The sequence below is a fragment of the Medicago truncatula genome, chromosome 1 (assembly GCF_003473485.1).
Source record: "Medicago truncatula cultivar Jemalong A17 chromosome 1, MtrunA17r5.0-ANR, whole genome shotgun sequence".
Lineage (NCBI taxonomy): Eukaryota > Viridiplantae > Streptophyta > Magnoliopsida > Fabales > Fabaceae > Medicago > Medicago truncatula.
Genome location: NC_053042.1, coordinates 42,726,373 through 42,744,623, shown reverse-complemented (window position 1 = coordinate 42,744,623; position 18,251 = coordinate 42,726,373). Strand labels below are relative to the sequence as shown.

The window sequence follows — 18,251 nt, the reverse complement described above, 5'->3', positions numbered from 1 at the left end:
TAAGGCTAGTTCTGCCTATCTATGGTGATTTTTTTTTAAGAGAATTGTATAAGAGTTTGGATTTCACATTCTTTTAAAAAAAATATTTTACACACAAATCAATGAATATGATAATTAACGTATATCCATATTTATTAAACTGACATATATGTATAAAATAATTATTTTTTTTCCTTCAAAAAATTTTTTTTTTTTAAAAAAAGTACTCAATCCGTTTTAAAATAAATGTCGTTTAATGTTTTCACACACCTATTAAGAAATGTATAATTAAAAGAAAGAGAGATATTATTTTACCAAATTACCATAATTAACCATTGATTTTTTTTCATTAAAGAAAAAATATTATTGCATTGGATACTGAAAGTGACATTCATTTTAAAACAATTTTTTTTTCTAAAGCGACCATATGTTTAAAACAGAGGGAGCATATGTCTAAAATAATTTTATTTTAATTACAATCTTTAAATTGGATGTGTTTTATTTGTTGTTGAAAATAGATCTAAATGTCACACTAAAGGTATTGACTTGGGAGTGTGCTCCTCCTCAAGGTCTCAGGTTCGATTCTTCCCAGCAAGAGGAACTTGCAAAGAGAGAAATAGGAGAGAGAGAAATAAAAGAGAGACAACAATGTTATCCTGTTTGGTTTAACATAGAAAAAGGAAAGAGAGATAAAAACTGGTAGGGTCCAATTACTTTTAATTTCTCCTCTGGCCTGCGAAGAAAGTGGAAGAATAACACACTTTTTTCTCAAACTTTCACTTTTACCCTCGTTTTATCACGAGTCCTCACTTTTTGTAACGTTTTTTTTCATCTTAATATTACAATGTATTTTGCATTTAAGAAAATAAATGGGTTAGTAACTTTTTTTTATAAGTCTAGTTGCAGATAAAAATAATTGATTATGTAATTAAATAATTGAATAATGATAAAAATAAATTTGACTGTTCTTTTTTTATTTAAGGGTATTCTTGTACTTTTAAAAAATTAATACACTTTTCTCTTTTCTATTTCTCTTCTTATTCTTTTATACCAAACAATACCTTAAATCTATTCTATTTCTCACCTCTTTCTCTCTTTCCATACTCTCTCTCACCTATTTATCACTTCACAATTTCTCTCAAACCAAAAATAGTGTAAATGTCACACGAGGAACATGCTCACAAGAGTATCACGACTTTCAAACATGTATGGGTAGTGGGGTCTATTTATTTAAACAATTCCATACTCAATTGCCACCTAACAAGGATCGAATACCCATTTTCATTTTTCTCTTGGAAATCTTTTTTCACAAAAACCCAAACTCTCTCTCTCTCTCATGGCTTGTTCATGTCTCTGTTCTCCAAAATTCCTCGCCATTCTCTTCCTTCTCACAGCCATACCCATCGGCATAATCATATCTCTCGAACGAACTCAACCCTCAACTCACGTTTACCACTATCACAGCAAAGGCTTTTTCAGAGAATGTGCAAAGTGGGATTCCGATAACCACCGTTTCATAAACTCTTTCTTTGAAGGTGGTATCGGTCAAATTTCTGTGCCGGAGAAGGAATCAGAAGCTGGAACAGTGTTTGAGGAAGCGACTGTTCTGAAAGAAACGGAGTTGGCCGGTAATGCGTCGTTGGGGATGACGATTGACCGGAGTCGGAATCGGATTTTGGTTGTAAACGCTGATGTTAGAGGAAATCGTTACAGTGCGCTTGTTGCTTATGATCTTTCTACGTGGAAACGCCTCTTTCTTACTCAACTCTCGGGTCCTAGTAAGTATTTTTCTTCTTTATTTTACTATTATTATTTCTTCATGTTCATGTTCTTTTTTCCTTTTTTTTTTTTTTTGATTCGATTTTCTATCATATTCATAAACTCGTGTACGTGAGTGCGTAAATCCGAATATATTCATGTTTTTAGGGAAATATGTTTGTTAATTACTCTTCCGTCCCAATTTATAAAACAAACTTGATGTAATGGAGAGTTTAGTTGGTATACGTATTTAACTATCATCAAATATTTCAATGTCATCATGCATTTGTATTTTGTATTAGTTTAACTTTTACCCTCTCTTATTTTCAATTCACTAAATTTTGTATTAATTTTTTAAAAAAGAAATTAACTATATTTTATTAATACGTTTGGAATTGTCAAATGACTTATAATTTAATACATAGACAGAGTATTTTGCTAAAAAAAAAAAAGAAAGATAGAGAGAGTATATTAATAATTTTATGTTAGGAATAACTAATTCAAGTTCTTACCGAAATAAATAACTAATTCAAGTCTCTAAGAATAAATAGCTCAATTGATAAATGCTAATATTGTTATATTGAACATTCAGAACTTTAAAGTGTGTGTAAGTAGCATGTGGTGATTATCGTTTTACATAGAGATAAAAAATAAATTAACCCATTCAACGGTTTAATTTTGTTTATAGATCTAATCATTTAATATAATGTTTAAAATGTTAATACATGGACCATGTTACATGATTGAGTCCAGTAAAAGATGTTATACTCCTACCTACAACGTAACAAGAGTTAACTAGAAAAATAGTAGTACAAAATTACTTTTTTATTTGTTGGAATCGAGCTCAATGTCCAAGATATACAATACAACGTTCACACACTCTATGCACCAATCACTTGCACCCTGGGATACTGGCCACTTGATCTATTCTTTGTTATTTGAAATTTAATATTGTATATGCATGGTTGGTTTGTTATGTTTGGAACGTAGTAAAGGTCGAGGATACGAAGAACAAAGGTTAGATGTTTGTTGTGTGTCCTTATTCACAATTTTTAATATTTCAATATAATTATTCCAACCATGCATGACCTGCACGTTTATTGTTCTCTTTGTTTTTATCGATGGATTATTTTTCGTTTTGATTCATGATAACTCTGTAGGTAGACACGTTATACCTCATATCTAGATGTCGAGTTGCTCACCAAATTTTGACAATCAACCTTAATTGCTCAGTTTTCACATCTTGATACTCGGTAACTTTTTCGTTTCAAGCACCATTGTAGTGGAAAAGACAATTAGTAAATTTTATGGTAAAATGTGAAAACAATTGGAACATTAAAAAAATATGGTTTGAAAAAGTTGAGTTGAATTCTGACTAAGACAATCCTTAACTAGATTTTATTTACGAAAAAGTTGAGTCAATAGAAGTTGATATCTACTTCTTCTGTTGACCAAACTTTATACTATAGGATTGGAGGTAGTACCTATTGGTTGAACTTTGGAAGTTCAAAGATATTAATTACTAATTTATGGTGATATTGTTGGGATTATTAAATTTGCCGCTATATTGAAATGTGCTAGCTAGTGTTGAAAGTTGTAACAACTCTATCCAATTTTTGACTCAATTATTTAATATTGGTTCCCCATTCAATGCAGGTGATGAGAAAGCCTTAGCAGACGATGTTGCAGTTGATGCAGAAGGCAATGCATATGTTACTGATGTAAAAGCAAGTAAAATATGGAAAGTTGGGGTTGGTGGAAACCTTATATCAATCATTAGAAACCCACTATTCACTCCAAAAGAGTGGCACAAAACATTGGTTGGCCTTAATGGAATTGTTTACCACCCAGATGGATTCTTAATAGTAATTCACACTTTTAGTGGTAATTTGTTCAAGATTGATTTAACAAAAGGAGAGGAAGTGAAGATTATAAATGTTGTTGGAGGGCCACTTTATTTTGGAGATGGTTTAGAGTTATTGTCTCCTAATAAGGTGGTAGTTGCTGGAAATCCTTCAGGGAGATTAGTGGAGAGTTTAGATGGATGGAATACAGCTTCTGTTGTTGCAAAATTCTCAGGGCCTAAACATCGTTTGGCTACATCAGCTACTGTGAAGGATGGGAAAGTGTACCTAAACCATATGGTTGGTATTGGATACCCTAAAAAGAAGCATGCTATTGTTGAGGCTGTGTTTTAATTCATAGCACTTTCCATAAATCTAAACAGATTTGGTTGAAATTTGGTGTTCCTTTGGTTTTTTATGTTTGGTTTCGTAGCATTTATTGATACTATCTAGAAAGATAAACTCTGGTGGAAATTTGGTGTAACTGTAAGTTCATAAATGCTGTAGTCCTTGTTTTTGTCTCTGTCGGTATAATGCTCAATGTCAATGGTAGGATAACATGTTTTCTTTCATCGTGAAATAATCTACTACCTCCCACTCCCTTCGATTTTGTTAGTCTGTTCCACACTCTTCACATATTACTACATTAATAAAAGTTACCTATTGACCTATGTCTGGTAGGTTATGTCATAATCCTTCAACAAGTAAGACATTATTGATAGATGGAAGAGATTCACTACCCATTTAACCAAAGCCAATGACCTTACCTTTATGGTTCCGTTTGTGGTAGGATCACTCCACCAATTTTCTCTTTTGCTCCAATTCCGAACAATGAGGTTCTTACTCTCCCATATTTATCTTCTTCGTTACTCTCTTGTTCGCCTTTTTGCTCAATCAATCAGATCGTAGGGTTTCCAATTAGACAACAAATTAATAATTGAAACAGTCAAATCACAATATCAAATTAGATCGAATTTAATTTTCATGCACATTGTAAAACATCACAACCAATTATGTGTACCACTTTAAACATTATTATGATATAAGAAAAAAAGTCAAACGTTTATAATGATCTAAAAATTACAAAATATAATTTATTTTTTACATTGACGGTGCATATAAATTAAATCATTAAAACACACTCAATATAATGATACCTTATCTTTTAATAATTTTGATAGTTAATATTGCAATTTCCTCCTGATGTCTTCCTTTTATCATGATTCAGCAAAAAAAAAAAAGTTGTAGTTTCTGTCTCTCTAGCCAGTCATGAAATTGGTCTATTTTAAAATCTCCCAATTTTAGTCCAACTATTTTAAAATCTCTCAATTTTAGCCCCTCCCTCAAATTTTGTTTGAACTAAAAAAAGACACTTTATAAGGAACTCAGTTTAAACTTAAAAAAAATTCATTTTTGAATTTTTAATTAATGACATGTTAAATTCATACGAATGATTCTACATTGTCAAAGCATATGTCTGTGTGATTAGAATATGTCCCCATATTTTGAGTTTAGGAATTTGAAGAAGAAACCAAAATTTAGATTTTAAAAGGGAAGACCAATTCTATGAACAGGTAAAAATAGGGAAAAAAAAAATGTAATTAAACCTTACGTGTATATTATTTAAAGGGGTATGTTAACTTGCGTCCTTAAGACACATGTTAAGCATTAATGTCATTCCATTAATAGTAAGAACTTACTGAAAAAGAATTAATATTAAACATTTTGAGCTACTCCCTCCGTCCTAAAATATAAGCAAAAAAATCTCATTTTCTTTGTCTCAAAATATAAGCAAAAAAGATCAACTTTTATGCTATTATTATGTTTTTTCAAACAAATCATTTTTTCCAATGTAAAATTAAATGCAAGTTGCATTCAATTTGTTCTCCTTTTTATTTTCTCCATAATTTTTAACCAATGAAAATTATTTTTACATCTTTCCATGAAACTTATTCCAAGGAGAACACAAAAAATTATACCTCAAATCACTAAGTGTTAGTTTTCTTAATAAGTGTGAATTAATGTTTTTTTGCTTATAAAATAGAACGGAGGAAGTATAAATTAACACAATTTTCAATATATAATTTCTATTAGTGCATACATGTGCCCTTAGTTAGCATTTCGCTTATTCTCATAAAAAGAGTTCAAAGTTCTAATAACAAATTGGGAAATCAGCGCTGATTTTATTTGTATTGTAGCTGCTCACACAACTTTTGGCAGAATTGGTAATTGGGAATTAACCCCCCAATCTAGTTCTCTAGTTTCAAAATTTGCAAACTCCTCGGTAGAAAGTCCTTGATCCAATTCATCCTGAAAAATAAAACCCTTAGAGGAGGTCATATCACTACTTCTATCTATCAGCAATGAGCAAAATTGACTCATGTAGAAGGATAAGAGTGGAATTCCCTCAAAGAAAGATTTATCTATTTCTCTATTAGGAATATTTATCTTATGAAAAATTATGCCAAATAAGCAAACATGTTTGTAGAATAATATGTGCAGGGCATCCAAAAGGAAATTTTCTACTCAGGATACCAACTGCTAGCCTAATTTCTAGCTTATTGCTCTCAACATTGATCTGCTTCATCTCTTGCCCATTTTATTTTCTAACTATACCCTACCCATAATTTAGGGCATATTAGCATCTACAAATTAATTATTAGTTTCCTTTTCAGTGACAGTTGCTCGAGTCTTTCCCATGAGATGTCACAAGTTTGTCTCTGTTGAGAATATACTGGTAGAAGCCACAAGTTTATACAAGCTGGACATTGGCCATGGCTCATCAATGGGATTGGTGTTTCTTTGCTCTACCTTGTGGAACTGCTGATTCGTCTCTCTTGGAACCCTCAGGTTTCCGAGCCCATGGAGGTGCTTGATCTGGACCATAGCAATAATCATAGAAGAGCTCCTCACCGGCATCAATGTGTTCCTTGGCGAATATGCCAACTCGATGATCTCCAGCAACCAACATAACCTATAGCAGCAGTGCAAGAGGGTAATCATTGTGACAGTTCAAAGATCACGTTCAAGCTACAAAGTCCAAAATGGAAGGACCCGTTTACTTTGCGAAAACATTATTATTATTTTTTTAAATTTGTGATAACTTTACTTGTTAACAATGGGAAGAGAGACTCTTTGAAGTGAAAAATTGTTTTGCATTTCCATAAAATGCTTCATCTTTAGCTAACATTTTATCATCTCTCTATCGCAATCACTCACTTTAAAAGTCTATTTTCTCCTTGTTAACAAGGTAAACTAACACATATTTTAGGAAATGAAAATAGAAAATGTTTTCACAACATAAATGGGGTACAAGTTTTAAACCTCCCAACAATCTGATTTTCTGGACTCACCTTTGCATAGCAGTTGGGGTTTGATGAGTGGTTTGCAAATTTCAACTTGTCTCCTTTACGATAAGCATCAAGAACATACTGGTGAAGAAACAGAAAGCAGATTTAAATTCTAAAATAATCAGTTTGAAATCCAAATGTTATAGCTTGCCAAGAAAGAAATGTGAGGGAAGGGACTATAGATTGACGAAACCCAACAGAAATACAGCAAAACAGTGTATGATCAGACTCATAAAATACAAGGAACTCAAGTCAATGACGAACCAAGAGCAGCTCAAGTTAAGAGAATGCAGATCATGTGAGACACATACCTGCTCATTCAAATCGAAAAGGAAAGATGAATTCGCGCGATCATATATTTTCCCACGCTTATCGGCTTCTCTGTGCGAGATCAGTTCACCTGTGTACTCTCCTAGGTAATCATTTTTGTTAACAGGATTCTGAAATGTAATCATCAGTTAGTTAGCAGAAGAAGCTAACGTAATTAGAAAACAAAGAAATCCATTAATCATAACCTTTAAGAAGGCTCCCCATCCAGAAACATCAGATTTCCCTAAGATAATCTGACAAAAAAATAAAAACAATGCGAGACAAATCACATGCATTAGGTACTCATCACTTTGATTTATGACGATGGCGTGCAGATAATTATAAATCAACTCAGAACTACTAACCCTCTGTTGTTGCCTTAAAAGAAGTCTCATATTTCCGCATTGACCTTCTCCACGCCGATGTGGCTCCCCCAGTGTACCATCCCCACAGCTGTACAAAAAGTGTGATCTTTAAAGGCATTTGCGATGATTTAACGTGGATAGTGGAATTCAAAGTCCAAGAAAATCGTAAAAGTTAGACAAAAGTGGTGTCAAACTACAAGATAAAGGTGAAGTGGAGATCATCATTTCATGATTAACGAGGGAAGAGAAAAAATAGACTTTAAATTATGAATATAATTTGATATTTCGAAAGTTATTATTTGATACAAAAAGAGTAAACACTAACCTTTATCTATGCTTATACAAGACCACATATCCTAATTGATTAGGGAAATAAACCAATCCTAAGAATACATCAAGATACTTTCGAAAAATGAAAGATATTATCAAAGATAATATAAAATATTTTTATATATTCTAACACTCAATATAAAAGCTTACTAAGCTTGTTATAAATATGCCATTTGAAAGGGAAAATAAAACTAGTAGTGTAATTTGATATTCAAAGTAGGTAGAGCCGGATCACGTATGGAACATGAATCGAGACAAATTGCAGTCGGGACAAAAGCTAGGGCCATACTGCAATTGGGGGAAAAAGTCTTGCTAAACTGCAATAGAGACAAAATTGAAGTCAGACTGCAACCAAAATAAAACCAGTGTCAAACCATATCTAAAACAGAACTGGTGTCAGGTTACAACTGAGACAAAACCAATGCAAAACCGAAATTAAGACAGGTCAGGGATAAAATGGCAGAGGAGAGCTTCAAAACATGTCAAAATGATGATATGGAGGAGGAAGAGCGCTTCAAGACACGCTAAAAAGATGACAGACATAATGTAGGAAAGAGAAAAATGGTTGGAATTTGAGTATGGTTAATAATATGATTTAAGTTCCAACTCTGAATGGAGTTTCATACTTTGGGGAATTCTATATAAAAATAGTTACAAGACAGGTCAGGGAAGAGGGTACCGCTCTGATAGATTGATAACATATTGAAGTTATAGGGTTTTACATAAAGAGCGGAAGGTAAATGTTAAAGACTCTGAATTACGAATATAATTTTTTTTTTTTTTGAAGAAGCCAAACTAGCCCACCGAAATTGACATTGGGGAGAATCAAACCAGAGACCTTGAGAGGAGCACACTCCAAGGTCCCAAGCCAACCCAAGTGGATATAATTATGAATATAATTTGATATAATGATATTTATGATTTGATGATACAAAAAATATTAAATGTTGATCATTATTTGTACTAATAGTCAATACAAGACAAATTTCAATAAAATATGGAAATAAATTATCGTAATAACAAAAAAATATGAAAAATAATCTTAATAAAAAAGATAGGCTAACAGGCAATGTGTGCAGTAATCTTCAATGGGGTTAGCAAGATAAGAAAAACCACAAAGGATTGACATGATATATCTAAACAAGCAGTAGATGCTCTCCAATTATTGGGGTAAAAATATTACTAATGAATAATGAATCCCTAAATCAGGTGATGTAATAGAATCATGACATGTAATTCAAAAACCGAAGAGGCATAACATCAGGTTTAAAGTAAAAATATTTGGTACATTACCTAACCCAACAATTTCGACAGACATCTGGATCACATTCACGTCCAGCAGCAAAACATGGGCATTGTCGACTTCTACATTGACTCTTGGCACAATGGCAACCTCTGAACCGGTTCTTGCAGCTCTTTGAACAACTGAAGGTAGGAGAAATTGTTATATTTAAATTATAATTCGTTAACACTTACATTACTTAATTTAGGATAATAGTTCAAAAATCACGTTGGAAAAGCATTGTATAGAAACTTTGCAAACATGAACAAAAGTATTGAATCAATAGCTTTATTTTGACAGTTTGAAATAAATGATCGTTTATAGTTTAATGAGTTCAAAATCTTATCTAAACAGGTAAAACCTGTTTTGTAGAAACCTAAGTCAGGATAATAGTTCACAAATCAAGTTGGAAAAGCATTCTATAGAAACTTTGCGAACACGAAAAGAAGCATTGAGTCAATAGCTTTATTTTAACAGTTTGAAATAAATGTTCGTTTACAGTTAGTTCAAAATTTTATCTAAACAGGTAAAACCATACTTGGCCATCTTATCCAGACCAACCTTGTCAAAGTTCATCCATAGCCCATAATTTTCTAACAATATTATTCAAACGACCAACACACGGCCATTGAGAATTATGAAATATGCAATTTTCGCCTTCATTGCATTGCTAAGATACACGATTAAATGAAAAGCTACGTACCCACAATATTTTTCACAGCATGTTCCACCATTAAGACAAGAACAATCCTTTCCACACATTGATTGACACCCACATGGAGTATACTGCATGCAAGATTGGTTTTTGCCATCAGCAATTCTTTTCCATATTGTTGGGTGACCAGCAGACTTCCAAGAATATTTGAACTTCCTTGTTTTGCCTCTTTTTCTCAGCAACCTCGGTCTAGATGGCATGTCTTGGTCCTAGCACAAACATTCACATTCAAAACGACTTTTGTGGCAAGTAAAGAGTAGGGTACTCCGTACTAGTATAAGTTGCTAGAAGTTGAGAGGAAAAAGGGTGCAAAAGATATAATAATGTTCTATAGTTAAAACAAAACTGAAGAACTCATTGTACAAAACAGGAGGATTAGGGAATCTTCCCAATGCTACAAAAAACCAGAGGTAAGAAAAAAGAAAAAAATATACATTGGCTCAAATATACAACTCAGTCACTATGCATGTAAAACCCAGACAACACCCTTTTTATTATGCAACTAAATATAAAATGACGGAAAATCTAAAATCAGAGATAACATTACGGGATTGAGAACCAAAATGCCTCTGCATTAGCCGAAGCCCTAACCCAAGGCCTTGTGAGTGCATTCTTGAAGGCCTAATACACCTACGGTTGATTGGAAAGTACAGAAACTAAAGTGTGGGATGTAATAGAGTTAGTTAGTTTGAGAAGATAAAAGATGAATCTGATGTATAAGGGATGGAGTGATTTACATGGGATTAACAAGTTTTTTCTGCTTTTCTCTAACCTAAGAAGTAAGAGAGAGATCCTCCATAGCTTGGAGCATTATGCTCGTTTCTCTGTATCTCTTTCCAGTTTTCCATTAAATAAAATTGTTCCCATCCCATCCCAAGCATAATAACAATTTATCTTTTTTAAAGTTTGATACCTAACCAGACAATTGACATACAATTTCCCTATGTGTTATATCACCGAGTGAGGCCTTTTCGTACATAATAAAATATGGAAAATTTTATTTTCTGTCTTCAGAAAGTCTCACCCCAAACCCCCAAAAGAAAATAACAGAAAAAAACTCAAGACAACAAGACATGAGAATGCAGGGTAAAAGATGGGAACATGGAAGCTTGTAATCTTACCGTGCACTCTGTGTCAAATTTTCCTTTGTCGTCCATGATTGAACCAGCTGAAATAATAGACCTGTGGGGCATTGACATGCCTCCATCGTGCATATAACTAGATATTTCCATGCAAGTCTTCGAACCAGAAAGTAAGTTCCTAGCTATGAGGCAACTGCAGAGCATAAGTTGCACATGACATAAGCACACACTTAAGCAAATTAAGACCTCTACGTGGAGTACAATATTTATGACAAGAAAATGAAATATGCTTTTGTTTCATTCGCTTATGAACCATTGGTCACATTCCAGATAGTTTACTACAAAGAGTTTTCAAAGTTTACATATTTTCCTTTTTTTCCCATAATTATTCATGCATTCAAGAAGACTAATTGAAATTGAAGCTAAAAAAGAGGACGGAATTGTAGGATTTATGGAGAAATAAAGGATTAGTTCCAATACAAAGCAAAATAAGAAGTAATAAAAACTTTAATTAAAAAAAACAATCTGCCTTATTATTTACAAAATGGGAAACATAAAACATATACTGTAAACAAGAAAGTGTCGCCACACAGTTCAAACTAAATTTGATGCCACCCTAGCATTTCTCAACATAATCCTGTGAGGTGAACACAGAAAGATACATACCTGTTTCTGCCAAACATTTCCACTCCCTTCAAGTATAACTCTTTCTCTAGAGGTTTCCAATCTGAGAAACCAAGAATTCCATCAACTTGTTCTTCCATTGAATTCAACGAATTTTTAAGTTCTGTCACATTTGTGACAGCTTTTGGTCCATCCAAATGTAAGCTCTGGCTATTATCAGTAATTACAGTAACTACATCTGAGATTCTTTTCAGCTTTTTACAAGAATCCTGAGAATCAGGAAGCGATCTTGAGTCACATTGTGCCGTGTCAGACTGATTTGTGACTTTCCGTTTACTCAAGTTTTCCGAGTCAGGGTCATTTAAATTGATATATCCATGACAATCAGTTCTTGTCGGAAGTGTAGTACTCTGACTGCCAGGTTCTTCTGCACTGGATGGTGACAATATCCCATCTGTCTCCTCTACAATTGTAGTTTTCTTATCCCTAAAAGACCCGGGAGTTGAATCTTTTGAAAAACTTTTAACAACCTTGAACTGCTTGAAAATGAAATAGCAGTCAGTCTTTACTCTACACACTTTCGTATCAAATATATAAGAAGGAAGCACTGAAAAAGTGAACTTGTAACTGGGTGCAAAAGATATAGTATACACACAGAAAAGTGGAAGCAAGTTTTGTTAAAGCTACATGCTTCATACAATTTTTTTTTGCGTAGAATTAATTCCATCTTTAATAAACAGAAGATAGAAAAGCCACCATTTATATTGTATATTGGTTCCAACGTCAATGAAAACGTTAAACAAAATAGCAGCAGAGTAAAAAATATATATATAATTTGAATAAACCCATTTTCATCTCCCAAAAATTCTCGCCCACCTCAAATATAAAAAATACTTGCAATCTCAAACAAAGAAGAATACCTGAAGGTAGCACTGATCACCACATGGTTTTCTATCACCTACAGGCTCAGACCAAACTGTCTTTTTTTCACTCTGAAATAAACATCAAATTAAATTTATTGATGAAGTAACATAGATTAATTTTGAAAATAACTTAGGGCATTGTTCCTTACGGGATATATCAAAGGTTGAGAACAGCCATGCAGTCGACAGTCAAAAATCTGCCGCAGGAAAGCAGAAAGGTACGCATTCACTAAGACAATGATGACAATGTTAAAAAAATGATGATTTTGTACATACCAGGCACCGACGACAGAAAAGGTTATCAAGAGAATCTAATGCATCACTCAGGTTTTTCTCTAGATACATGCTCATAGGAAATTCATGTTCTCCTGAGCTTTTAGGATGCTGGTCCAACCTACCAATATTACTTCCTCTGATGCTTTTGTACCTCTCCTGTGTTTTTTATGAAAGCAATTTCTCGAAGAAATGAAAATGGTTTCTGATAAAGAAATTTCCATGGTGCAATATATTGTTTTTTATATTCATTCCCACAAGTTATTTTGGATTACCTGGATTTCTAAACTGGTGCCCCCAACATACTTGCTAACAACATTCAAAACCTCCTCATTTAACCCATGTTCCTCAAATGCCATACTAGAAATTCAATAGTCAAGACATTAATTCTAGAAAGAAGAAATGCTGAACGTTTGAATGAAGTTGGGATTCATGGTTTATAAGTTAAAATCTGGTATTAAAAGTTGTGTGGTCATGACTCGTGATACAAGTCTTATTTCTCAAAGGCGTGGCAAGAAAATCCGTGTTTGCGCCAACAGAGCATCTATATGACTCATTAACTAAACATGTTAATCAATGATTCATATAGCTAACCACAATAATTGAAACCCAGATCGATTGGTCTTGTTTCGTTGAATCTTTCTTCGCAAATGTAGCATTTCTACATCTTCATACTAACTTACCATAAAATACGGTCTTCAGCATCACAAAATTCATGTTTTTCTCCGTCAGGTTCTGTTAATTCTTCCTCACTGTCACTACATATCAATGCCTCACTTCCACGTTGATCATAATAGATCCGTCTTCTTCCAACGACTGATTGATCGTCAGCCATTCTCTGATTCCTGATGCGTGTGAAAGATTTTAAAATAGAAGAAAATATATTATTGAACTTGCATACTCATTGATCAATAAGGTTTAAATCCCATTTTCTCTTATAAAATGGATAAAGCAGTGAGTAACTCAACATAGGAAATTAAATATTTGTAAGTCAAAACACCTGTCCAAAAATATCCAAGATGTATATGGTGGTAATCTTTCCATACGTGGAATCTTGATGCTTGTAGCAGATGACATGTCTTGATTGCCCTGGTTTCTGTCTCCTGGACCCTGGGTAAAACCATAGAATTTACATAAAGGACGGTCCATTCTTGAGGAAAGAATTGAACGTGTCGTATTTTCCTCCGTTTGTGAAGAGTCCCTGGTTGATACTGCTGACATTATTCCTGAAGTATGACATTGCAGCTTCTTCTGGTTCCTCTGAAGTTTTTCCTACAGAAAATAATTACAATTAATCACAAGTCATCCAGCATGGTGTGTAAAAAGAAGCTATCTCAACCTTGAATTTTCAATTGACACTTAAGTTTACTTTAACAGTCATAACATAAAGTTCAACCGATAAACACGGCTAAATAAAAAACATTGCCGAAAGTGACACCCATATAACCAAAACAGATCAGAACAACTAGCAGTTCAGCTCAATGTAGAAGCAAACAGAAATCGAAAGATTTTGTGTGGCACCCTTATAGCATGCTCTAGATTTTGTGTGGCACCCTTCAGCTTTAAAAAAGAAAAGACTGTTATAAAAAATCTAGAGATTTAAAAAAAAAAAACTGAAGTTATTTCTGTTTGTTTACTACCCATAAAATTCACTTTTTTTTTAAAAAAAAAAAAAAAAAAGATTATTTTTAGCTTGTTCATGTTTGAAAAAAAAATAGATTTTAGGGAAAGTTAACCCTAACAGCTTTTCATCTTAGAGTTAAAAATGAATTTTTTAAAATTATAAACAAAGTAACAAACACTATTAAAATAACAAAAGCGACTTTTATAAAAAATAAAAAATAAAAAAAAACCAAAACAAACACACCCTAACTCTAGCTATTAAATTCCAGTTATCCACATATATGGCTGAACTGGTGTTTCTACAAAATGAAGTTTGCAAGGAATAATAATTAAATGTTTGGAATCAGGACGAGTTTGACAAAAAAATTGTGACATCTTGATTTTGTTGAAGCTCTAAAGTGTAACTTTGGTCATAATCACGATGTCACACTTTGATTTGGCCAAACACACTATCAATCCAAACATACACTAAATGTCAGTATGCTAACGCCAGTTTCCACAATTAGCCATGATAAAACAAAAACATCCTGCCAGCAAACAAACAAACAAACAAACTACAGAAAGCTGAACCCATTCCAAGAACGAAATCACAAACTTACCTTAATGGATTGAATTCTCTCGGCCTGGATTTGCTTTTTCAACTGATTTATCTTGTTGGACAAGGTTCCCACATCATCATTTGGCGGCTCTTCAACTAATTCCTGTCAATATTACAGTTACCGCCATAAAAATAATAATAATAAAATAAAATAAACAATCACATAGACACCGAATTTTCCTTGCTCACACGACAATCACAAATAAAATTGCGGTTAGGTGAAATTGTGGTTAAAATGAAACTTGGTGTTTATGATAGGGAATAGTGAAAGTTGAATTGAATAAATAGAGAGAAATGAAAGAGACTCGATGGAGATTGTGAGGAGAATCGGAAACCATGGATGCTCGTTGTTGTGATCTTGTATGCTGAGTTGAGCGAGTTGATCAACGATTGAGAGAGAGTAACTGTGGACGCACGGTTTTAGAAATGAAATTGGGTGGACGCATCTTCCACTTTGGATTATGTACCTTTTTTGAGTGGGGTCATCTCTTTACAGTATTATTCCTTCTTTCTTGGCTATCCCTCATTCCTTTGCTTCCCTCATTTTTCCAAATGCTGTAGTACTACTACTACTGAAGGGACTTGTCTCGTGCCAACTGCCAATCATAGTTGCCCTGCTTTTTTATTTATTAAACTTTAAATAAATTAACTGCAAACTATGCTATTTTTTTTTAAATGTTTTCTAAATTTTGATCTCGTTTGTAAGCGTGTTTGATGATATTATTTCCACTCTTTTTCTATGGAATGATAGACATCTATGAAAATGGAACCATATTTTGACGGGGCAATATGTTAAAGAAGTGGTGGCATTTAGCATGGGAAAAGGAAGTTGTTTTCCACCATAGGAAAGTCATTTTTAACCATTAGATCTACAATCTTGTCATACACTCTCAACACTATATTTTTGTCACTATCTTCCACTACCATCTCTTTCATTCATCCTCCACAAACCCATAACCAGCAACTCATCAAAACCACCGTCCCAACTCTTTATTGTTAATTTATTTAATTTCCCTTGTCTCTCCTTCATCCTTATTTTATTTTCTTTGATGCAATGTATTAATCCAAATCTAAAACATTTCTCATGGTTTTGATTGTTTATTATTATATATGAAGTGGATATCAGATTTGGAGCAATCTAAGCTTCCCTTCCATTATTAGACCACAAATCTAACCTCTGCATTTGTATTTGTGTTGAGTGCTGAGGCAACTAACCTAACCTGACTGCACGAATACATATTTTTTTCTTCCAAAAGAAATTAATCACAATAGTGTGTGAATTTGTATGCTAACTTGTGTAAATTTTTATATGTTCCTTCTATTATTCAAGACCCAACTGTTCCGTCAGCCAGAGGTTGAGAATATATTTTCCTCAAATCAAACAATTTGTTCCTATATAGTGTCCTGCAAGGATTGATTACTTTGAATTGCAAAAAGTAAGTTCATGGAATATTGATTGTTAAAATTTTGAATCTGATTGGTAAAAACTATAGTTCTCATGGTGTTGCTGGTGGTGGGTTGGTGGGGATGAAGGAGAGAGATGGTAGTGGAAGATAGTGACAAAAATATAGTGTTGAGAGTGTATGATAAGATTGTAGATCTAATGGTTCAAATTGACTTTCCCATGGTGGGAAACAATTCCCCTTTCTCATGCTAAACCCCACCTAAAGAAGTTAGTAACTAGATGCCATTTAATTTGGGAAAGAAGAGTTCTTTTCTACCATGGGAAAGTTGATCATATCCATTAAATTAAATAAGAAACATATTTCTATCATACTCTCTCAACCACTATATTATTTTTTTTATATTATCTTTCACACTCTCTCTTTCATGTCCCCACACACCCATACCACCACCACTAAATCACAAATTCAACAACCACTTTGACCACCACTGCACCACCACACACCACCATGGTTGCTGCCGGAAAACTTGTTAGCGTACGATTTTTAAAATAGGAAGACCAAAACATCATTTTCTTTTTAAATAGAAAGACCAAAAATGCATTTAAACCTTACTTTTTTAACATTTTTTCTTTTCTTTTCTTTTTTATGCTTCCATGAACCCATTTGTTTTTTTATAAAAAAAAAAAACAGAAGAAAAATAATATAATTCAAAATTATATAATACAATCATTTTACCCGGAGAGAAACGGATTAATTGGATAAAAAAAACACGATCACAAACAGGTATAGTTTATGCGATGGCGGTTGGAATTCGAACAACAAGATAATTATGCATCCCTCTAAAATAAACTATGAACAAAATAATATTGCATCCCTCTAAAAAAATATAATATTGCATCGTTAGGTTAATTTAGATTCTTTATAGGAAAATTTGCAGGTACCCTTGAGTTTTGATTAAAATGATGGTGCCATTTAATTTGGGAAAGGAGAGTTCTTTCCGGCAGCAACCATGGTGGTGTGTGGTGGTGCAGTGGTGGTGTGTGGTGGTGCAATGGTGGTCAAAGTGGTTGTTGAATTTGTGATTTAGTGGTGGTGGTATGGGTGTGTGGGAACATGAAAGAGAGAGTGTGAAAGATAGTATAAAAAAATAATCTAGTGGTTGAGAGAGTATGATAGGAATATGTTCCTTATTTAATTTAATGGATATGATCAACTTTCCCATGGTGAAAAAGAACTTTCCTTTCCCAAATTAAATGACACCAATAATTAGTATGAGACGTAACTGGATCAATCATCCATATTTTGAGGACCAAAAATGATAGAGGCTCAATTACCCACTCGCAAATGAGTGGAAACTTTATTTCTCAATAGTACAAACTTCTCACAACCAAAACTTTTTAGCAACCAACTTAGCTTGGTACGTTGATAACTTGCCCAATACAATTTCCACCATATTTGTTAAAGTGTCGGTGTTTTTTTTTTGTTTTTCTTTTCCGAAAGGATTAAAGTGTGAGTGTAAAATTTCATACAGGTTCCTTAAATTGGTGGATAATTTTTGTTCCGACATTCAATGTCTCTTAGAAACATAAGTAAATAACTAAAAAATTCAATGGCAGGTAACTGCTGCCGGTTTTATAGTTATAAGTCAACGGCAATTAACTACCGTTAAGATATTTTAGGATTTTACTTGTGTTTAGGAACTATTGAATGTTAAAAAAGCAATTGTCAAAGAGGTGATATAGATTTCTAATTTCTTAAAATTTAGATTAATAAAAGTGTGGTATCAAAGG

The 18,251-nt window shown here is 33.2% G+C and overlaps 2 protein-coding genes across 4 annotated transcripts; one reads left to right on the top strand and one right to left on the bottom strand.

The window, feature by feature from the left end:
- Positions 1-1,223: 1,223 nt before the first annotated feature.
- On the top strand, positions 1,224-4,188 carry LOC11427648 (uncharacterized). Its single transcript, XM_003591349.4, has 2 exons — positions 1,224-1,757; positions 3,394-4,188. Exons 1-2 carry the CDS (start codon positions 1,316-1,318, stop codon positions 3,933-3,935), a joined length of 984 nt encoding a protein of 327 aa, XP_003591397.1. The 5' UTR covers positions 1,224-1,315; the 3' UTR covers positions 3,936-4,188.
- Positions 4,189-5,959: 1,771 nt separating this feature from the next.
- Positions 5,960-15,649, bottom strand: LOC11427647 (histone-lysine N-methyltransferase EZA1). 3 transcript variants are annotated; one of them, XM_039829805.1, is made up of 17 exons: positions 15,523-15,649; positions 15,057-15,158; positions 13,835-14,106; positions 13,518-13,679; positions 13,110-13,194; positions 12,838-12,993; positions 12,711-12,758; positions 12,559-12,630; positions 11,681-12,174; positions 11,054-11,207; positions 9,921-10,141; positions 9,229-9,360; positions 7,606-7,693; positions 7,447-7,494; positions 7,243-7,371; positions 6,935-7,012; positions 5,960-6,555 (listed from the first exon to the last, which is right to left on the bottom strand). In XM_039829805.1, the coding sequence occupies exons 3-17, from the start codon at positions 14,053-14,055 to the stop codon at positions 6,364-6,366; spliced, it is 2,280 nt and encodes a 759-aa protein (XP_039685739.1). In that variant the 5' UTR covers positions 14,056-14,106; positions 15,057-15,158; positions 15,523-15,649; the 3' UTR covers positions 5,960-6,363. The 3 variants fall into 3 exon arrangements, with proteins under 3 accessions (XP_039685739.1, XP_039685738.1, XP_013469164.1); XM_039829804.1 differs by having other exon boundaries at positions 15,391-15,532; XM_013613710.3 differs by lacking the exon at positions 15,523-15,649 and adding an exon at positions 15,361-15,516.
- Positions 15,650-18,251: the final 2,602 nt, after the last annotated feature.

What these genes read in the sequence shown, in the direction of transcription:
- LOC11427647 (XM_013613710.3), bottom strand. Translation starts at nt 15,393, where the DNA reads ATGGTTTCCGATTCTCCTCACAATCTCCATCGA. An exon ending in AGAGAATTCAATCCATTAAG is followed by an intron (nt 14,107 to 15,056) that starts GTAAGTTTGTGA and finishes TATTTTCTGTAG; the next exon opens with GAAAAACTTCAGAGGAACCA. An exon ending in GCACCAGTTTAGAAATCCAG is followed by an intron (nt 12,994 to 13,109) that starts GTAATCCAAAAT and finishes TAAAAAACACAG; the next exon opens with GAGAGGTACAAAAGCATCAG.
- LOC11427648 (XM_003591349.4), top strand. Translation starts at nt 1,316, where the DNA reads ATGGCTTGTTCATGTCTCTGTTCTCCAAAATTCCTCGCCATTCTCTTC. An exon ending in TACTCAACTCTCGGGTCCTA is followed by an intron (nt 1,758 to 3,393) that starts GTAAGTATTTTT and finishes CATTCAATGCAG; the next exon opens with GTGATGAGAAAGCCTTAGCA.